Consider the following 23,276-nt stretch of genomic DNA (forward strand, 5'->3'; position numbering starts at 1 on the left):
TGAAGAGGATGGACTGCAGGGAGAGAAGACCAGTTAGAAAATCTTTCATGATTACCAAAAAATATATATATAATTAGGCCCAGTGGAAATAAGAAGGAAGGGACAGATGCAAATGACAGAGTGGGAATAGACCTCCCAGGAATTGGCAAATGTTTGAGTAGAAAGTGGGGAGAAGGGGAACAGAGGTGGAGGTGTCAAAGATGATTCAGGCTTTGAGCATCCATGAGTGAGGATAATGGCGTCATTTAAGTGAGGTGTTTGGTTTAGGGAAGGGGAGTAGTGGTAAATTCAAGTTCAGATCGTATTGTCATTAGAGAAATAATCTACAGCTCGTCTGCTTTTACATTTTTCATAGGGGATATGAGATAAATACATATTCAAGACATACACAACAGGGAAAGAAGTAATAGGTGGAAGTGGCTGAGAGATGTTGAGATAAAAACTCGGCACAAAGATGGTGAAGAAGAGATACACAGAATGGGGACTCAGATGGGAGGAGAAGGAAAGAAGAGAGAAAAAAGTGTAAGAGTAAGATGGGGAGGAAATATAGACCATGAGGAAGAAGGACAGACCTAACAAAATAGAGGGAAAATGAGAGACAAGGCATATCAACAGAGAGAAACTAAGAAAGGACCAACTCAAAAGTTTCTAGCATGAATAAGTTGGTCAATTTAAATTTCCAGTTCACTTGAGCTGTGCTCACAATTGTAAGTTAATATTTTTTAAGATTGTCTTGGCAGATGTATTTACTTTCAGAAGTTAATCACTGTCCACAGTTTCTCTGTTTTGTTTAGGTTCCAGGAGGCCTCAGTGGCCCTTGAGGGGGTGAATTACTCACCCATTACCCTCTTTGCTCCCTGCCTGCCTCCGTGAAGGAAGGCTCTGCTCGCCCTTGCCCTTCCCAACATGACTAGTCTAACTCTTGAATTATTTTATCCTTGGAATTTGAGGCTTTTTCACATGTGTTGAGGAAAAATGTTTTTCACTCTGTCACTGTCCCTCACAGATACTGCAACTCACTAAGTGGCACACCAGCACCACACAACTGTGAGTTTATGCCCGTGTTACAGATGGGAGCATTGAGGCTTGACTCTTGTTTAATTACATGCTCAAGGTCACAGGTGTTGAAAGCTGGGAGGACAGGCTAAGACAGCAAAGAGTGGACTATCAATATGGACAGGATCATTTAAGAAGACTTCAGGCAAATGGAATCATTGCCTCTGAAAAACTTGAGTCTTATATCCAAGGTGTTACGAAGCTCGCTCTGAAGCTCGCTCTGAACCCTGCTCCCAAACTCTCCCCGCTCTGGCAGAGGCAAAGGCATAAGAAGGAAGTAAACTATACAGGGATACGATTTCCCTGGCACAGACACCACAAACGCTTTCATATTTATTATCTTTGAATAGAGGAAGTCGGCACTCAGAGAGGCTAACCAACTTGTCCAAGGTCACCCAGGAGCCTGCAGTCAACCCAGGGTTCCCTCCTGACCTCCATCAGATGGGCAGCGCTCCCGCCAGGGAGGGCGCGTGCTGGCCATCCCGGAGCGGGTGAGATCGCCCCAGCCCGCCTCTGCGCCCACTCCCCTGTGCGCCCTGCTGGCAGAGCGGCACCCCCGCTGTCCCTGGCGCCCAGTGGGGGCGGCAGCGGGCAGGGCAGCGGGGACCACTGGGGCTGGGGGCTGTTGAGCCCGTGGAGTCCGGCTCGGTTGGGGAGAAGAACGATGCGCGGCGAGCCCAGGTGATCCGGGGCTGGGGTCCTGCGTCCACAGCCCCTGGCCCGCGCCTGGAGCCCGCCAGCTCCCCAGCGCGGGGGCTGGAGCCCGCACCCGAGGGGGCGGTGGGGAGGGTGCAGGCAGCGGCTGGGAGCGCAGCGGCAGCGGCGGCGGCAGAAGCTCGGCTCCGCGGCTGGGGGTGGCCGCTTGAATCTGCCAGGGCGCCTCGCTCCGTAGCCTTCGGCAGCGGGTATGTGCGGCAAGTGCGCCGGGGGTCGGGACCCCAGGAGCCCACGGGTGCCGGTGGGGACGCGGCGGGGGCGGGACAGCACGACGGGATCGGGGGCTTGGGGGTTCAGTACTCAGGAGACCCGACTTTGCGGCAGGGTGGGCTACGGGGCGGCTCAGGGTGTAGGTGGGCTGGCTGGTTGTATACGACGTGTTTCCAGCGTGGGATCACTGTAGGCTTGGGGCTGTTGCTTTGCACTTGTGTATGTAAGTACTTGTGAAACTGCATATGTGCTCACTGACTATACAAGGGAGGTTGTGTATGTAAAGATTTGTGTGTGTGCGTGTGTGTGTGAGAGAAAGCACGCACAGGCTGTGCATCCATAGCCAAGTGTGTAACTGGATATGTGTGTGGACTGTATGGCTGGTCCTTGATGTGCAGCCCAGAGTGTGCTGTGTATGCGTGTGTGTGTGTGTGTGTGAGAGAGAGAGACAAGATAGTGTGTCTTGAGCGTCCACTTGGATGTGTGTGTATACGTGGCCATGAGTGTGTGGGTACACTGTGCTGCATAAAGCCTTGGCGGTCACTGCTGATACTCGCAACCATCCTGCAGTTGCCTTTCACAGAATCCCAATCCCAATTTCAGATGCGTTTCCTCACAGCTTGCTACCCTGTGCGGCACTGTGCTGTTAGTTGCCTTTGAAAGAAGCGGCTGTTGATACAGGGAAGTGGCAGCTGGCAGAGGTGAAAAAGTGGTAGGCGTGAACTTGTCTTCCTAGAGTTCAATGTTAAGAGAAAATCTTGGCTTGATTTCCATTTGGTCCAATCAAAGGAAGAAATAGAAGGTTTCTTAGGGTATAGGTTTGACATGAACCAAAGGAGGCTTTTGATGGAAGGACACTGGTTCGAGTTTGCCCTCCCTGTCTTCTATCGCTGGGATGGATTCTCTGGCCCTTAAAGCTGTGGGTGACTGTGGTGGGCAGTAGTGGATATTTACCCTGTCCCCGGAATGGAACTTCAGCATCAGTGACCAAGGGCGATGTTGCTGCGTGCTCCTGGTGAGCACGGGGTTTGAAGGAAAAGGATGTGGGTGGTGGATGCAGTGCCCTGGAAACAAGGAAAAAGTCAGGGCAGGGATGAGACCTGCAGAGTTCTGAAGAGCAGCTCTCACCTAGGAAATATACAAGTGTCAGGAAAAAAAATTAGTAAAAAGTAAAGAGGTTTTGCAGCGTTAGCAAGTCATTTCTTAATCATGTTTATTTTCCTCATGCATTCTCATCTTAAAATCTCTTATGTTTGCATCATTCCCTCCTGTGGGAAATATCCTTATTATAATAATTATTATAGAGGAGAGCCACAGTCATCATTTAAATGCTAGGAGAACTGTAGCTCACTGAAGCTAGCAAGAGCTTCAGGGAGCATTTAGTCCAGCTCATATGGAGCAGAAGGAGGCCCCAGGGCCCAGAGGACAGTAGTGTGTCTGGTTCCTCTGAGTTATCTGGATTTCAGTCCTGATGCTGTTCCTTCTGGGGGCAAAAGCATCCTTGAAGCCAACAAGTCAAATGTATATTCTTTCACCGTTCTCTTCTAGACCTCCCTGATTCTGTTCATCTCCTCATCTCCTTCCCCAACTTCACAGACTAAAGGACAGCACCTGAAACCCAACATAAGCATCCTGCTACCCCAAGCCACCTCCTGATTTTTCCACCTGTGATTGAACACCACCATCCTCTACATCACCCAGGCTGGGAACTGAAGTCACCTTTTTATTCCTCCTCTTCCTTCATCAGTAGCTGACATAGTTTTCATCAATAGGCAGGTTTTATCTATTTTTCCCTCAATACCTCTTAAATCTATTTTGTTTTTCTTTTTCATTCCCACTGCTACCACCTTATCAGGTAAGGCCCTTATTTGGGAATTTCTGGAGATAGGAATAGATACAGACTATGATCACTGAAAAAATGCAAAGCAAATACATGAATTGAACACCCTTGATATTATCACTATCTGACTAACAAGTTAAATTAGTTTTTTGGAAGAATCTGGATGATGGCTGTAGCATCATTATGTGACATAGATCAAGTTTCTTTGTCTTTCTAAGTCTCGGTTTCTTCACCTGTGACATATGATGAATGATTTCAACTAGAATCTAGTCACTAGATCATTTCCAAGGATTCTCTCAATGCTAGAATTCTCTGAGTGCCATTGACATTCTTGTTTGTAGCAAGAAACATTTCACCTAATTTCTTATGGTTACCTTCTGATATTTAACTGATCAATTTGTTGATATGAAAATTCAATCTTCCATATCATTGTTTTTTTGAATATTGAAAAATGTGTCCAGCCTTATTAAGCTAACTTCACACCATGCAGTAATTCAGGATTTCTTGGCACTATTGGAATTTTGAGATAGATAGTTCGTTGTTGTGAGCACTGTGCTCTGCATCATAGAATGTTCAGCAGCATCTCTGGCATTCATTAGATGCCAGTAGCAACTCCTACTTGTGACAACCAGAAATTTCTCTAGGCATTGCTAAATGTCCCGGAGGGTGGGTGGGCAAAGTACCCCTCCTCCCACCACTCCACTTGAAAACCACTGCTGTAATTCAAGCACGAGTCTTGTAACCTTGTATAGAAACATCTTACAACAAAGTTTTTAAATAAATAGATGATTTGCTGTGTTGCTAGCTGTCTTCCCACCCGCTTCCAACTTTACCACCCTCACACATTTACCTTTATCCCTCCTGCTTTTCACTGCCTTGTTGCTATGCCTGGAAATGCTCAACATGCTGCTGAAGGCTGAGAAGCATTTGGGAGGCAATATAATAATAATCTTAATAGCTCACATTAATCTAGACCTTGATATGTGCCAGACACTGTTCTAAATGCTTAATGAGAATGATCTTATTTAATCTTCATTAAGAATCCTATGAAAGGATTCATAGGACACACACTTCTGTTACTCTCATTTTAGCAATGCGGTAACTCAGACTTAGAGAGGTAAAATAATGTGCCCAAGTTTTCTCAGCTATGGATCAGTGAAGCTGGGATGAAATTGTGTGTTGTCTGATTCCAGAATCCATGCTCTGAACCTCCATATTGCAGTGCCTTGCATGAATGGGATCTTGGTGTTACAGGGTGGAAAAGCACTTAGGTATCCTCAAGCCCAGTTGTATATCCAAGTCTGCCTCTAGAAAATAGGTTAGAGACTATGAGGTTGTGAGTTGTGTTCAGCTGAAATGTGATTTATCTCATTTTTATGTCTCTGCCCCCTCTCTGTTATTCAGAAATAGCTCAAAGGCATATGCAAAGCGAGAGGGGTGGGGCAGGGTTGGGTAATGGAAAAGTGGGGAGGTGCAGGGGAGAGGAGGGATGGAGAAAGGAACAATGAATTATACCTTTATTTTTCCATTAAACTCTCCTTACCGTTAATCTAAACTCTAGATATTTCTTCTCTTGTCAAAATTAAAGTTGCCATTTTTTTAAAAAACTCTGTCTTTATTCTTCTTGATTTGCCCCTTGATTCCTCCACTCTGCATGCTGTTGACTTTTTTATACTATTGAGGCAGTAGAAAGTAGTTCAGATTTGAACAGAGGGAAATACAATGTAAATGGCTACCAAGTAGACTTATTCATAGGGCTAGCCTTAAATATAGTCTGAGTAACAATGACTGCCTTACCATTTACCAATTACTAATATGCTTGCAAATCTAAGGCACGTCTAAAAAGGTTGACTGTTTTTTTAAGACCCTATGTCAACAAATTCACAAGTTTGTTAACTGCCACTGAATAAAAGATAGAGCACTGGCTTTACCAACCTCATGGTTGAGTTAAGACAGTGGTTCTCAAACTTTCATGAGCGACAGAATATTTGGACTGTTTGTAACACAAAGTATAAATGGCTGAGGGGATGAATACCCCATTTTACATGATCATGATGTGATTATTTCACATCGCATACCTGTATCAAAACATCTCGTGCACCCTACTATGTACCCACAAAAATTACAAATTGAAACTTAAAAAAAAACACAGATTGCTGGTCCTCATTCCCAAAGTTTCTGATTCACCTAGGTTAAGGTCTGAGAATTTACATTTCTAGTAAGTTCGCAGGTGATGATGTTGCTTCATGTCTTGAGACCACTATCTGAGAACTATTGGGTTAAGACCTAAAGAACAAAAATGAAACTCACAATCCAGCCACTTGGATTTTTGGAATGAAAATATATCTGATTTTAAGATAACTAAACATTTGGATTAATGAGAATCAATGAGTGGAAAAAGACTGAAAGGTCAATAATTACTAGGGATGAATTGACATTTCTTACTAAGCATCTAAGCTTTGCCTCTTATTTTGAGTTTCAGAAAACCTTTGCTTTTCTCAGCAATTGTACTTCTAGGTTGAATTAATTCTGGTCTTAGATCTTGTCATGTTCCTTGTCTCCACCTACCCCCACTGCTACCTTAATTTGGATGATAAAATTCCTCATTACTCACAGAGTAATCCAAATCAAAAGTCCTTTAACATCTTGTCTACTGCCAGATACATTCTGAAGAGTCTCTCTAAGTTAAGAAAAATATATTATCTGTCCATGAAGTTTGTATTTCTTTCCCTTTCAAATCCACATTAGCACTATGGAGAAACCCAACAGAAATTTAAGTCTGTATATTTATGTAGAACTAATTAAATTTTTGATATCTCAATCAGAAAGTTTCTTTTAAAACCAAATTTCAAATTCAATCAACTCCTTCCTTTTTCTTGAATATTAGCTTCTTTTTTTTTTCATGATCACATATTCCCCATCCAAGCAAGGTGTCTCTAAGCACTTGCTCAAAAAGATCTGTTCTGAAACTCAGATTTAGTTTAAATAATGTTTATTGAATATTTATCACATGTATATTTCATATACCTAGTCTTTGATTGTTCTATGAACTCCTGAGAGAAGTATTGTCTCTCTCATCTACAGATGAGAAAACTAAGGCCTAGACACTTAAACTCTTGTATTAGTTAGAAGGCTAGGTGTATTAGTAAATATATTTATTGGTTATACATAATAAAAGCCAACACTGGCTACTTAAACAAAAAATTGGGATTTATTGAAAAAACAATAGTGCTTTCATAATGGAGTTAAGGAACTTGGCTCCAGGAAGGATGGGAAAACAGCCAATTCTAGAAAACTCAGCTCCTGGAGTTCGTGACTCTTTCCACATTGCTCTGCAATTCGTTTGACACATTCCCAGAAGTCTGTTCTCTTAGTTCAGATTCTCAAGAAAGAGAATCTGATTGGCTCAATTGTTTATGACCAAGAAGTCTTAGCAGAAGCATAGTTGTCACAGGCTCATCCTTGTGATAGTGGTAAAGTTTTCCAATGACAAGTGGTGTAGTGGATGCCTGAATAAATGTCCCCTCCTATCACACAACTAGTATGGCAAAGACGGGATTTAAACTCAGGTTTGACTTCAAGGCCAGTATTTTTCTTCTTCGAAAGGGATGTTGGGTGGAGAATCACATACTGTGGCTTGTAATAAAGACAATCTGCCTTTCTTTTTGAGGTTCTCCCACATTAGGCAACCCAGGTACAACATCCTGATCCTTCCATTCGTGCACCTCTCTTCGACTCTGATGCTTCAGTGGGCACATCCTGGCTCCTCTCTGTCCACCTGGTTTCTGTGTCGTGTGGCCTGGCTTCTCATTCTGCTCATGTTTATCACATCTGTTCACCTAGCACGACTCTAACTCACAGATTGTATCTCATCTTCAACTTGCACAGTAGATCATCATTGAATGCCAAGCACCTTCCATGAGCATTGCTGAGAGCTCTGTATCTCATTTAACTTTTCTAAAAACTCTGTTGTTGCCCTTTTTGAGGCTTATTTTCCAATATTTTATTATGAAAATACATACTTCAGGGACAGGTTGAAAGAGCTATATAGTGAACACTCATATAGTCACCAAAAAGATTCTATAATTCTAATTTTACCATAGTTGCTTTGTCATATTTCTGTGTATCTATTCACCAATCCATTCTTTGGATGATTGCAAAGTTGTTTCTTATTCTTACTTTTATGCTGGGGAAACAAACCGAGACAGGTGACATGACCGGTCCAAGGTCACTCATGAGGTGGTAATTGGGCTGGTACTTAACACTGGCAGTCTGAATCCCCAAACCACCTTCTTTTTTTGTTTTGTTTTGTTTTTGAGATGGAGTCTTGCTCTGTCAACGAGGCTGGAGTGCAGTGGCGCAATCTCAGCTCACTGAAACCTTAGCCTCCTGGGTTTAAGTGATTCTTCTGCTTCAGCCTCCCAAGTAGCTGGGATTATAGGTGTGCATCACCACGCCCGGCTAATTTCTCTACTTTTTTTTTGAGACGGAATCTCACTCTGTTGCCCAGGCAGGAGTGCAGTGGCACAATCTCGCTCACTGCAAGCTCCGCCTCCCGGGTTCACGCCATTCTCCTGCCTCAGCCTCCCAAGTAGCAGGGACTACCACCACGCCCGGCTAATTTTTTGTATCTTTAGTAGAGATGGGGTTTCACCGTGTTAGTCAAGATGGTCTCGATCTCCTGACCTCCTGATCCGCCCACCTAGGCCAATTTCTGTACTTTTAGTAGAGACATGGTTTCACCATGTTGGCCAGGCTGGTCTCGAACTCCTGACCTCAGGTGATCCACCAGCCTCGGCCCCCCAAAGTGCTGGGATTACAGGCATGAGCCACTGAGCCCGGCCCTAACTGCCTTATTAACCAGCAAGCAACTTTGTCTCCCCTTTAAGGGGAGACGGAAAGACGCACTAAAGTTCAGGTAGTGGCAGGGCAATGTCCAGTGCCCAGGTCATCTGATTCTCAAGCTCCCATAATTTCCATTACATTGAGCCACAAAAAACAGTCCACCTTCCAAATAGTAGTGTTTCTTTGCTCCCCCAGAGATCAGCAGTTTTGGTATTTTACAATCTACCTTACATCTCTGGAAAATCTGATTTTTGACACGGATGATTTCATAAAATGAATGCACTCTTTCTTCCTTCTCAATGTTTCAAAATGATTTATGAAAATGACAGACTGAGAAATTATCATTTTGGATAACTTTTTGCAATGTTCGGAGGACTTTCACATAAGTTATCTTATTTGAACTTCATGAATAGTAGTGGGTCTATAAGACAGATGGGCTGGATATCTTAACCACACTGAACAGCTATAAACCTGGGGCAAAGTGAGGAGCTCAAAGTCACATGATGCCAAGGGCAAAATTGAGCCTTAGTTAAAAACGTATTGTCTTTCAAGTGCTGGTAGACATTCTGAAAGCAAGCTTTGAGAAGCTAAATAAGTAATAGTAAATTAAGCTGGGAGAGCTGAGATAGGGGATCATTGAGATCTGGGTTTGTGTGTGTGTGTGTGGGGGGGATAACTTAGTGGTTAAAACTCTGGGCTCTGGAGTCACTGTCTGGAATTGCTTTGGGTGGCTCCTCTTTCCTATGCCTCAGTTTCTTCATCTGTGAAATGAGAATAATTGCAGAATCTCCTGATAGTGTGAAGTGAAGGAGAATGAGGCAATGCAGGTGAAGGGTTAGGTTCTTGATCTGTTATAAAAATGTGCCATTGCTCTTCTTCTGCTTCTTCCCCAGGAGCCCTTTCTTCTTGTTAAATGGACTCCTCTAAAGTCTATGGGTATAATTTTATTTTTTGCTCCAGGGGTTGGTTTAGAAACTCTTGGTAGGAGATTGTAGACAGCAGCCTTTGGGGAGGTGACATTTTATTAGTCTAGGAAAAATGTAGATTTTGCTCAAGAATTTTCATCTAAGAGGCTGTAAATAGCCTATGTCTTTTGAGATTGCACTGGCATGTTTAACTGGATATGATCATTAGCACATGATATCTGAAATGGAGAATTCTGTATAAATGGTTTCCTAATCTAGGAGGTTCAGAAGAAATAGCATAGAGTGAGGACAGCAGAGGTAAACATGCCTGCAGAAACCTTTCTCTTGGTACTCAGAGCAAATACTATAATCCAGGTCTCTCAGCCAATGAGGCATTTAAACAGATACAGAAAAATCATTAAAGAGGATTTCAGAAGGGTATACTCACCTGGACAGATTGCACTCCATCCTTGCAGTGTCTCCTGAACTGCTCTCCAGGAATCATCTTCATCAGAATCACGGGGGCATTTATGATTCAAAAATGCTTTGAGGCAGGGCGCAGTGGCTTAAGCCTGTAATCCCAGCACTTCGGGAGGCCAAGGCGGGCAGATCACGAGGTCAGGAGATTGAGACCATCCTGGCTAACACGGTGAACCCCCGTCTCTACTAAAAATACGAAACAATTAGCCAGGCGCGGTGGCGGGCGCCTGTAGTCCCAGCTACTCAGGAGGCTGAGGCAGGAGAATGGCGTGAACCCGGGAGGCGGAGCTTGCAGCGAGCCGAGATCAGGCCACTGCACTCCTGCCTGGGCGACAGAGCGAGACTCCATCTTAAAAACAAGAAAAAAAAAAAATGCTTTGAGTGTGGCAGTGCCTGAACCTACAGTTTTCCGTGTGATTTTTAGATATACTAATGTTTGAGAACCACTGCTGTCAACAGCATAATTCTGTAAGATTCAAAATACTAGTCGTAAAGAGTTAATTTAGATGAAAGGCAAATTTCGATTTGACCTGCTCCCAATTCCAGACCTCTGCAATCAGTAATGACAAGAACTTTTGGGCCTTTTCAAGCTCAGCCTTCAGAGGCGTATCCTGTATAGAAGAGGAATAATTTCTTTAGCCACATTCCAAAGTAGGGGAGATGGGCCACTAGGTGCACAGCTGCCTTTGTGAAGAAGCAGAGTAGGAAATATCTACCCTGCAATTATTGGGACACAGGAAAGCTGGAATCCACCTTATTACAACAGCTGGCTGACTCATTGAGCACCTGCTTTATAAGTGTTCATTTCCTATTTTTAAATTTTGCATCAACCTTGTGAGGTTGTTGGTATGTTTATCCCCATTATACAGATGAGGCTGCTGAGGCTATGAGAAGTCAAGTAATTTGCCCAAGATCATATCGGTAATTAATAGAACTAGGACAGATTCCAGGGTTGTGGTTTGAATCAGGGGTTGCAAACTATCTATCCCACTGCCTGTTTTTGTATGGCTTGCAAGCTAAAAAATAAATGTTTACATTTTTAAATTGTTCAAAAAAATCAAAAGGAGAATAATATTTTGTGACAAGTGTAAATTATGTAAAATGTAAATTTCTATGTCCATATATTTAGTTTTATTGGAACACAGCCATGTCCATCATTTATGTATTGTTAATGGCTGTTTTCATACTACACAGCAGAGTTGAGTAGTTGTGACAGTGACCTTATGCTCTTGACAGCCTAAAATACTTGGTAAATAGCCATTTACAGGAAAAAAAAGGTGCCAACTCCCACTTTAAACCATTATGCCAGCATTTCTCAAACGTCAGTTGTTTGAGTTTTACTCCTTCATGATTCTTGCCACCTTTCATACCATCTGGAACATTAACTGCGTAACATTTTTCTTTAGATCAATTAATTTTCCTTAAATAAATTTATTTTATAAGGAAACAAAATTGAAAAGTGAAAACCAGTACCAATTGCAAGAAATAGAAGATAACTGTACAAACAAATACAATATACCAAGAACAATGTATTCATATTGTATTTCAGCTAAATAGCTGGAACAGACAATGTTGGTGTTGCTTCATTTCCCTGTAGATCCCCTGACCATTTCTCTGTAAGCCGTCAGACTTCCAATGATGAAGCTGCAACATTTTTAGAGGGCTGCTCTCAGGCTACTGGAATCCCCTTTGCACACAAGCACAATAAATTGGAGGTGCCTGAGAATCCAGATTCCACTTTGGATAGCTCTAACCAAAAAATTGTGGGTGCAGGAGTATCCACACCCTACCATCCTACCCGCTTGTCTGGGAGAATTCTGAGGCATATGTTTTACACCATTTCTCAAAGCTTCCCTGTGAGATTAAGCTTCAGTGGCTTAATAACACACATTTTATTGACTGTGCCTTATTCCGTTTTTTGTATTATTATCCCCTATCTGTGTAATGGCACCTGCCAAATTAACAATGTGTGTTTAGTCCTTATCACAAGTTCCGCTTCTTGGGGTCCCAACTAAGACAATGGTGTTTCCAGAAAAAAAAAATTGTGAGTCTGAGACCTATTCTTCCTTTAAAAAGAGAGATTAGGAAATAACAGGAGGGTTTTCATAGATAAACTAGCACCTATTTGAATCCTTTTAATCAACATAAACAGTAACTAAAATAGAAAATTAAAAGGGAACACATTTTTTGCCATACGATCTGATGAATACTTAATGCTGTAGATACCTACTGCCTAAGACCATATCCTTTCTCCAGTGGGATGTGAACCACACTTGGAGAACTGCTGCTTTGCCACGGTGGTTCTCAAAGAGTGGTCCCTGAACCACCAGCAGCAGTAATATCTGTGCATTTGTTAAAATGTAGATTCTCCATTCTAAATCTACTACATCAGAAACTTGGGGGTAAGGTCCAGCCTTTGCATTTTTACAAGCCTGCAGGTGATTCTTATGCATGCCTAAACTTGAGAACCATTGCTCTACAATAGACAGCCTCTTAGTTCTGTTCTCGTTGCATTCCTGGATTTCCTCAGAATTCAGAATCATTCAAGATTTGTTTATTTCCCTCAAACGTGACTATCTGATGGCTTTCTGGCCTTAGTCTAAGCCTCCTACTGAGGTGGATCCTTTCGCTTGCCAAGGCACACAGATCAATAATTGGACAGCACTGATGATTGAAATGAACTACCTCACAGTGAGTCTCAAATTCCTCATGAGCCTTGCACCCATTTCTCCTCTGGAGCCACAAAGACAGGGCTAATTATTCCTTCTCTAATTATTGAGTAGAACTTTCAGATTATGCCGTGCCATTTATTCTCAGATGCTTGCTGATCACATACTATATCTCTTTTCTCATAGCATTTGTGATCAAATAGCAAGTGAAATGTTAATCAAGTGATTCCAAAAGCACATGAATTAATGACTGAATCTTCTCTTTTTTTCCCATGAAATTTCCAGATTAACACTTAATTGGTCCTGTTTTCTTGGGATCTCATTGTATTCTTTGGGGAAAAAAAATCTCTGCCTTTGGGAAAAAAAACCCGATTTCTAGAAACACTAGATATATCCCATTCAGCACAACATGAAATGGAATTGTATGTTACCCCTTTATTTTTCCTGTAATCCATCCCTCTTAACAAAAGGTAGATTGGGTATGCCTTTTAAATATCCTTTCATTGGTTAAGGGCTGTTTAATGTAATAGTTTTTTCACAAAGGTGCTAAACTTACCAGCTGTGATATGTTTATTAACCCAGCTGAGAAACGTGTGTTTACTTTGAAAAAAGTAAACATTTTGCATCCTAATTGTACTTGTCAGTATAGATGTATTTCAATTATAACAAAATTGGTGTCCGTATTGGATATTCAGTTATGCAAATGAAATGGCTAGAAACTTTTAATTTAGGACTAAATCTTTCTAAATGACTTAGTTCAAATGACATTTTTACTACCAGCGCTAATAAGATCCAGCACGTGAAACACAGGCTTCCTTTTTTTTTTTTTAAATCGTTTGTACACATTTTCACCTGTACACTGCAATTTAGATCTCTAGATAAACAATGTGGTTTTTTGGTGAGGGACGAATTTATAGGCAGAAATTCTTTTAAAGAGAATATATCAGCTGATTAAGGTTAAAAAAATTGCCAGGACAGCATCTGATAAATTCTGAATGTTTCCCGGAAAACAAAATCCAAGTAAATAGCCAAGAAGAGGATTCTTTTCTTCCATTTAGTGAGAGTATTTTCTTTGTTGCAAGTTTTCAGTTGATTCCATAATTTTTTTCATACTGAAGGTCAAGAGAGTTTGGAGTACTAGGAAATCATGAGCATGATGGAATTTGTAAGACTGTTTGTGAGTTGCTTGCTTGTGTGATCCTGATGGGATTGTGTGTTTTAGTGCATATGGCGGGTAGTAGGTTGTAGCAGTGAGCTGACAAAGCCAACAACAAGCCTTTGTATAGGTAAATCTTATCCAATATCTGGCCTTACACATTTCTCTTACTTTTATTCTACCTAAGGAACCTATCTGAGACATTCTACAAATTTCCTGTAACTTTAGAGAAGTTCTAATTATTGGACATTTCTCCCGTGGGTTCATCCTCTGCCCCGTTCCATTCTGCAACTGGGAAAATTGAGATCATGAATAGTGAACAGACTTGCTTAAGAATAAGACAGTAGCAGTGTCAGGTGGAGGACCTAGGTCCAGTGACTTCCCCTCCAGTGGGCCATAATCAATTATTCCATTATGTCAGGCTCCCACCCTTGATTTGGCTATTAACATAATAATGTTTTACTTACTCCTGACACTTGTCCTAAAAGAAGGGTATTGGGATATGTCCTTTGATGTAGAAATTGAACAAATGTAGGCAGACTCTATAAAGAAACGTGGTCAATCCAAGCATAATTATGCATGAATATCCATCCATGCAACCAAAACCAGAGAAAACAAAACAAAGCGGAGAAAAGCAAGCTGAGGTTAGAACATATCTCCAGGTTTGCAGATGTTGACACTGTACCAAACTACATCGATATTCATTCCAATAGGTGGGGACTATTCACATGTGAACCCTGTGCTCACACTTCTTATAATAGAGATGCAACTACACACCTTCTGTTAACCATTAACGACTGTTCCACAGCAATATTTCAGAGAATTCTGAATCAAAAACAAGGGTAAAGATGGGATGCACTTACCTTTGGGGTTTGCCCTTAAAACTTGTAAAGCCAGAAAACCAAGGGTTGGAATGGTATTGAGTGGCATAAATAAAGTAAGCTCTTCCTCCTCCTCCTAGTCTTATAAGGAAAAATCAGATTCTGAATATATCCATCAAGAAAAAGAAGCTCAAGGGAATCTGATGGAGTTACGTGTTGCTGCAATTTTACTTTTATGATGGATAAAATGTTTTAAGTAATTCCAGTGGTTTGAGTTTGTCAAGCATGGTCTTGAGAGACTATTGAGACATGCATTTGTACCTCACATGGTAGAAGGGTTTGCTTGACTCCTTGCCCATCCCTTTTCCAGAACTTGCCATGATCTAGGACTGTTTCTCCGAAGCAGATTAGTATGGAGGGTATCATTTCTTGTCCCTTAGCCCAGATGGTAGGGTACAGCGTGACTGTCATTATAACACACTCACACCCCCACACACATACACACCAGGTCTTAATGGATTTCAATTGGCAGAATTTTTAGAGGTGACACAACTTGTACCTGAGCATAGGAGATGCTCTGAGCTGATTGTGTTTTTAATTAGCTAGGCAGTGTTTTGTGAAGAAGCCAGAAATATAAGTATTCAAGATAAAAGCACTGGTTCCTTCCACATCCCCCTCACCCTATGCAATCTTCCCAGCAAGAGATGTTCCTATAATCATGGCTCTGATTAATTCTCCCTGGTGAGCCCTGCAGAAAATAGTTGGGCATAATCAATTAATCAAATTAGGATAGGTACTAATCATGAACTCCTCCTTCTTCCTCTGTTCCTTTTTCTCTAATAAAATGCATGCTATCTCACTGGTTTGTTAAAAGGCAATCATTTTAAATTTGCTCACTGGGTTTCAGTGCAAAAAATGTAACAATGTATATGCTATGAATATATAAGATTTTCCTTGTGTTGTAACATTTCCATATGCAGTTTTAATGATATAAACTTTAGATTTTAACGTCTTTTAAAGCTGAAACTACCCAGCTTTTCTTCCTTTTAATTTGTAAAACAATACAATATTGATTTTATTGTATATTACTCAGCATTCCTTTGCTTGCTTGACTGGCCAACTGAACTGGCTTAATGGAGGGAAAAAGCGGGGCACGGTGGGTCAGCCTGTCAATCCAGGCACTCTTGGTGAGGCCGAGCGGAGTCGGATCACGAGGTCAGGATATCGAGATCCATCCTTGGCTACACGGTGATACCCCTGTCTTCTCTAAAAAAAAAAAAAAAAAAAAAAAAAAGGGAGGGAAAAAAATTTGTTGGCTCTAGTAATTAGGACATTCAAGTGTAAAATTTTCTTAAGACACTGCAGGAAGCCTCAAATTATGTAGTCAGGACACTGGCATTCCCTGTATTGCAGCCCTGCCTTCCTTTGCTTTAGTTTTCTTCTCAGACAGCCTCCCCCCATGGGGTGGCAATGATGGCCACCAACAGCTTTGAACTGTCTGACAACACCAGAGGAAAGATAGGCTTTTCTAGCAAAATTCTAGGCCTTGCTTTCCCTGGTCCAGCCAGTAAGCTAAGGCATTCTTGTTGCCAGGAATGGACTATTCTGATTGACCAGCCCTACTTATGTGTTCATCACTGGAGCTAGATATTAGAGGAGGGAAGGGTTGGTTCCAGTAAGGAAAATCAAGACATTATTCTCAGAGAAAGATGAAATAGATGGATGGACAGCAGAAAATTATGGTAAATGTTCACTTTCATCAGGATACTCTCTTGTTCCAGTGGGAGGACATATAATAAGATGACAAGAATGATGTAAGCTAAAGCTCGAGTTTTGGAATTCATAGCCCTGAATTCTATTCCCAGATTGGTCAAGTGCTGCTGGGTATGACTTCAGCAATTCAATTAACCTCTCTGACCCTCAGTCTCTTCATCTATAGGATGGAGGTTGGACTTAGAGGTTGGACTCAAAGGTTGGAGGAGGAGAAAAAGGGCAATGTCTGGCACTTATTAACATGTAGTAAAGGGTAACTAATTAAGATATAACACTTTTGCTATTCTTTAAATTACTATATTGTATTCTGGGATGGTCCCCTTCCTCCTAGTGTGGAAGTCAAAAACTCCTAAGCCTCAGTTTTCTAATTTGCAAAATGAATGAACCACTTAGTTGACTCAATAAATATCTATGATGAGGATACACTACACCAGGCAATTCTCTAGGGCACTGAGGATGTCACAGTGATCAAGACAGTGTCCTATGCCCTCTTGAAATGTATATTCTAGTGAGCAAGACAGATCACAAATAAAGAAGCAATTGACTATATATGTATATACTGAGAAGGAAAAATAGAACAGAGAAAGAGGATAGACATTTTTAGAAAATGGGGTGTGAAATTGTAGTTAGGTGTTGAGAGAAGACCTGTCTGAGGAAGTGATATTTGAGCGGCACCCCTAAGGAAGTGAGAGAGTAATCTACACGGTCACATTCCAGGGAAAAGAGACAAAGTGAAAAGGCCCCGAGGTGGGAACCTACAATTATGGCCCAGGAAAGCAGCAAAGCCAGTGAGTTGCTGGGCAGGGAAGGGGAGGGGCATGGCTACAGTTGAGTTTGGAGAAGAGTGGGGGCCAGACCATGTAAGGTCTGGTTAGCTATGATAAGGAATTTGGATTGTATTCCAAGTATGATAGGAAGCCACTAGAATTTTATGCAAGCAAGAAATGACCTGACTTACATTTTAAAAATATCATTCTGGCAGGAGACAGATTGGAGGTGTGGGTGAGTATTTCAGAGAAAGAAATTGGTGGCTTGGCCCCGGGTGCTGGGTCCAGAGGTGATGAGAAGGGTCAGGTGTAGGAATAATTTTCTTTCTTTCTTTTACTTTTTTTCTTTCATTCTTTTTTCTTGAGACAGGGTCTCACTTTGTCACCCAGGCTGGAGTGCAGTAGCATGATCTTGGCTCACAGCAGCCTCAATCTCCTGGGCTCAGGTAATCCTCCCACCTCAGCCCCCCAGGTAGCTGGGACTACAGGCATGTGTCACCACGCCCAGCTAATTTTTTGTAGAGACGGGGTTTTGCCATGTTGCCCAGGCTGGTCTCAAACTCCTGGGCTCAAGCGATCTGCTCACCTAGGCCTCCCAAAGTGTTAGGATTATAGGCATGAGCCACCACCGCTGGCCAGGAATCATTTTCAACAGAGAGAGAATGAGTTTGCTGATGGTTTAGTCTTAGGGTATGAGAAGAAATGTTTTTGGTCTGAATCACTGGGTAGATGGTGGGCCATTTACTGAGATGGAGAACACTGGGAGAGAGGAGGTTTTTGTGTTGGAGATGAGAAAGGAAGAGTTCAGTTTGAAATGCTTTTTAATCATCCATCTTGAGATGCTGGATGGTCACTGTCTACGTCTGGGAAAGTCTCAACGTAGGGATACAATTTTGGGAGTCTACAGTGAATAGTATTGTAATTGTACTGCATTTTCAGCTACCAGATGGATGTGATCATCTCAGGAAAAATTTTAGATAGATGAGGAAAGAGAATTGAACCCCATCACTTCAATAGTTAGGGCTTTGTACTTGTGTATTTCCAGCAAAATATTATTCTACATTCAAAATATAAAACAGATAGATGTGGACTGAGCTACTTTGCTTCAGATTAGGGGAGGGGGGCTCAGATTTCTGCAGGTGGAGCCTTCCCCATGTCTGCTCCAGGCCCAGAAATGCCCATGGGAGCTCCTGTTAAGTTTAGAGGATCTAAGAAACAAACATTGAAAAACACTGAGAGTCGAGGTCCTTTCCAGATCTTGTGATCTGCCATTCTCTTCCTGGCTGCCAGCCACATCTGTTTAGCTCACCCTGGCCAAGGTGTCCAAGGGTCCAGGCTGAGTTTCATGGTTCTGTTATGTAGATAAACAGATTTCAAGTTTCCTCTTGGTAAGATTCAATTAGAAAACTAGCAAACACAACTATAGACTATCAGAGCTAAGAGTTAACTCAGAGATTATTTTTTTCCAATCTCTTCTCTTTACTGAGAAGTGAATGATGATGCTCAGAAGAAAAAGGAACGTGCTCGTGGTGACCCTGGAAGAGACAGCTGGGTCCTGCCCCTACACTCACTGATTCATCATGCTGTGGAACAGATGTGAGGAAGATATAAAAATTCTTTGCAAAAATGGAACTGAAGAATTAGTTAAGAGGGTTGATTTTGTGGAGATCAGTGAATGCCCATTCATTAAAGAGTATGAGGTCTTCTGAGGGTCTGTGATAGAGGAACTTTGGTAATTCAAAGTTAACTCTCTTTCAATTGGGAATTCTTAGCCTGGGGTTCCTGGATGGGCCCGGGATTCCTGGATTCCTGAGTTCAAGGAACCATGGACTGTCTAGAAAGTGTGCATGTGTGTGCATGCATATCTATTTTTTTCTGGTCAGACAGTTCTCAAGAGTTTACTAGATTCTCAAAAGAATCTGTGATTCCCTACCCTTAAAATAGTTTAAACCTTTTTTTTTTTCTTTGAAGCAAAAAGAAGCACCCATATGTTTTAATCACCAAGCAATCAGTAGGATGTAAAGAAACCTTTTGTGGCACTCAGCTGTTCCGTACATCCATATGCCAAAAGCTTTTTGCTTTAGTATTATTTATTAAATATTTCTACAAAACAAGTCTTAATAGGAAGCAATAATTACTTGACTTTTTTAAAACAAGGACTTCTATTTTTCAATGGTACTGTCTTTTTTAACATCTTTTTACTTCCCCCATTTTAGGACCCTGTGGGCACCGAAATCCGACTCACTCATGCTTATTTCCTGTAATGGACAAATTTGATGCTAATGTGAGGTATGTTACCTTTCTGTACATATTGTGTCATAAATTGTGAACATTTCTGCTATGAAGTGTCTAAAAATCTGTTGTTATAGAGTTATAAAGTTAACGGATGTGGATTTTCTTTGATGTTTCATATATAATCATGTTCATGGTACTGCTTGATTATTAGCGTTTTGTCATTTCTGTTTAAATGAAAAATGTAATATGGCTGTAAATATTTCCAGCTTCCTATACTAAAAGTCTGCATTATGGAGATGGTGTTTGAAAATAGATATTCATGTCTGTAATAGGAAAAAAGATGTATTTAAGTAGGGGTAAAAATAGCTTAAGAATATCTATCTGTACATCTAAACTTGAGACAAATTCAAGTTGCTTTTTATAGCAGGGTCTAGTTTGTTCACTTCTTTTCTCAACTAGGTTATTATATTATGTGACATAATGGTTGCATGGTATAGTTACTTAAAGCTAAATGGTTTTCTTTGGTTCTGATTTGTTTTCCTGTAATTTTCTGCAAACCTTGGAGATGAAATAATAATCCGACTCCTAGGGAAGAATTTCTTTTCGAACAGACTTGTTTTATTTGGCACAATCAAATAGTACAAAGAAAAGTGTATTCAATAAGGCCTAAATGTTATGAATTGGCCTTTGAGACTGAGAATTATTCATAGATATCAGTAGCTGGAATACATCCTAAAAAATACATTCTTTCTGTAATCACAGGAACTGTTTTGCATTCACTTGAGACCTCTAGAAAAGTATATTTCAGGTATAGATCAGGGGCCTTGTGCCTCTGTGTTTGACATAGTAGGAAACTATCACAAAATGAACTGTCAAATATCTTGACAGAAACTCTAGTGTAATATGACTTGAGTTGCCAAGATGTACTATCACCCCAACCAGGGAATTCCTTGAGGGTAGAATGTATTTCATGATCCCTGGCAAAATCCCTGGTACATGGTGGGTATTTAATAAAGAGATGTTGATCAGTTTGCCGTTGTTGTAATATATATATTTCAAAGAAGGTTGTGTTCTAATACATATAGATATACAAAAAGACTGCATTTTTAGCAATAAAACATTTTACACTCTCTATAAAAGTATGTGGACTTTGTTGTTTCCCAGATGTACTGACTTGGTTCAGAGTCTTAGGACTTTAACATAGATTATTTAGGCTGGTGCCAGACCTGGTGCCAGGTCTTTAATTTTCCTCTAAAAGTTTGTGAAATTATTTGCCCAGAGAAAGCAGAGTGAAATGCAGAGAATCTCAATTTTATTTTTATTAATTAAAAAGCCAGAGTGAGCAATATCAATGGTGACACATTATAAAATAGTTTTAAATTTCAGACACTGTATCAAACTGGATCAGTTGGTCAAAATGTACTTTTGGGGGAATAATTCAGATATTATGATCTGTAACATTTCTAGCTTTTAAACATTTATTTATAGCAGCATTAGATTCTAAGAGCAGAACACAATTTGATTAAATGGACATTAGCCATTCTTCTGGGTGCTGTGGAACAATAGTACGGGATACAAGATGATATCACGCCCCAGAATCTTGTCTCTGGACCATTCTCTCTGTCAGTTTTCTAACCAGATCCCATCAACATATGTTCCTCCTCACCCACTCCCCCCTCTATCCACAATATTAATAACAGGCAAATGCCACAGATTTTCCACTCATGTCCTCTCCGTACAGCCTCTGAATGTCCATAATAAAAGATTATTATGGCTCACATTTACCAAATTGTGATGCATGAATTGTTAGGAATGCATAATGAATTTAGGTGGTACACCAACAGTATTTTTATTTTAAAATTAAATGCTTATTTTGAGGTTACCTCCTGAGGATGAGTAATACTATTCTGCCACTTAAAATAGTAAAAAATATTTCCTTCCATGATTAATTTATTTAAAATGAAATGTCAGTTTCTTTTAAAATATTATGCATTTTATATTAATTAATAAAGGAATGTTAAAAAAATCACAAGGGTTTTATGCAAATGACTGAAGTCTAGACACCCATGTTCTAGGTATAATTAGCAAGGGTAAATTTTGTCATTTTAAAAGCATGAACCAGAAATTCTTCCTTGGTAAGGGATGTCCCCACTTGGAAAAGTACCTACATAGGGTGAAACCAAAAGGTCTGGTTTTCTAGCCCAGGAAAAGAATCCTTTTACTTGCTCTGAAGATAGAAGAAAATGAATGGAAAAGGGAGGAGTTTGGAGGAGAGATGATTCAGAAAGGGAGAATCTGGGCTCTGTTTGGGAAGGGGCAAAACATTAGTTGTAGGGGACTTTGAGAGTACAGTTGCATAACTTTTTGTTTTTTTCTTTAATGGGGTATGTGCGCTGACTTCTCCAAGGACCCAGTCCTTCAGGAAAATTTTCTAGTTTGGATATGAATTAGTGTTGAATGTTTCTTTTGTTGAATGTGTGAGCTCAGCATGGGGTAGAAACAGATATGATTCCATTTAATTTTTAACACAGTCCTACAAGATACATATCCTTATTATCCCTATTTTACAACGTGTGTCAACTAAGACACAAGGAGGTTAAATAACTTTCTCAAGGTCATAAAACTGCATTGCTTTCTCTTATATGATAAATGTTTTATTTCAATACGTATGTGCATGTGAATGTGCGTGTGTGGGTCTATGTATACATTGCTGAGATGTCTGACATTCCTGTGTTGGTAACTGTGGTTTAGAAGAGAGGATGCCCATGTGAGATAGGACACCCAAAAGGAACAGGATGGCAGGAGATTATAAATGCCCTAGGGAGATTTCAGAAATCTGAAAGAAGGCTTTAGACTTCCACAAGCTGTAGAATTGAGGGACTCCAGTCAATTTTCCCCAGATATCAAGAGACAGAGAGGTCCTAGTTGACATTTTCTATTAAATAAAATGTCTTACAGTTAAGTATTTTGTCCGGCCATACTGATCACTTCATTTTTTTGTTTGTTTGGCGTCATTTAATTGAGTTTTCTCATTCAGCTTGGTCCTTGCTACAATGTGTCTGTCAGCATCCTTGACTAAAAACATCAGAAACTAACTCTGGCCAACATAATCAAAGGTAATTTGGGAGTAGCTACAGTGTACAAGCTCAAAGAACTACTTTGAAAAATGCTGGAGGACCAGGATTAGACATAAAAGAGAATTTTGGGAGTTCCAGGAAAGTTAGAAAATGGAATCATGGCCAACTACAGGAAGAAGTTGTCAGTAGATTGTCTTTATTTCTTTACTATAAAATAATTAAGCACCTACACTTTGTGTCAGAAAGAAGGAGACAATTTCCTGGGCTTAAGGATCTCACAGTGTAGCTAGATGACAATCACTGAACTAAAGTATTTAATATGATGATAACAGAATTCTAATAGTAAGATACATACAATGAGCTGTGTTCTCTGTGAACTACAAGGTAAGACTAAAGAGAAGTCATACTAGGTCTTGATTTTAGCAATATGTGAAGCATTATAAGCATTTTCCTCTTAAGAGCCTCCATGGCAGAGAAAGCAGTTGATGCACGATGGATTGAATCATGATGAAAACCTGGCAGTGAATCAGGCCCTAGTTGGGAAGGCAAGTTCCTGATGAGTCCTGTCCCTTGCTAAATAGTGTCAGCCAACCTAGCAGTCAACAGGCAGCCTCTTTCCAGACAATCTGACACCCACTTGATCTGTTTTATTGGTCTGTTTTTTCCTCCTCAAGGCTCCAGAGGAGGCAGCTGCATTTTTTTTTTTTTTTTTTTTTTTTTTTTTT

The 23,276-nt window shown here is 40.7% G+C and overlaps 1 protein-coding gene across 3 annotated transcripts in view; it reads left to right on the forward strand.

The window, feature by feature from the left end:
* The first annotated feature begins 1,459 nt into the window (after positions 1 to 1,459).
* Positions 1,460 to 23,276, forward strand: part of HTR4 (5-hydroxytryptamine receptor 4) — a 161,247-nt gene continuing 139,430 nt past the window's right edge. Inside the window, exons 1-2 of one of the 3 annotated variants that reach the window (XM_017875841.1) lie at positions 1,460 to 1,961; positions 19,456 to 19,528. In XM_017875841.1, coding sequence (XP_017731330.1) covers positions 19,503 to 19,528 — 26 coding nt within the window. In that variant the 5' untranslated portion in view covers positions 1,460 to 1,961; positions 19,456 to 19,502. The remainder of the gene's footprint in view (positions 1,962 to 19,455; positions 19,529 to 23,276) is intronic. The other 2 variants (XM_017875840.1, XM_017875839.1) reach the window with 2 other exon arrangements.

The sequence above is a fragment of the Rhinopithecus bieti genome, unplaced genomic scaffold, assembly GCF_001698545.2.
Source record: "Rhinopithecus bieti isolate Rb0 unplaced genomic scaffold, ASM169854v2 scaffold_7673, whole genome shotgun sequence".
NCBI lineage: Eukaryota > Metazoa > Chordata > Mammalia > Primates > Cercopithecidae > Rhinopithecus > Rhinopithecus bieti.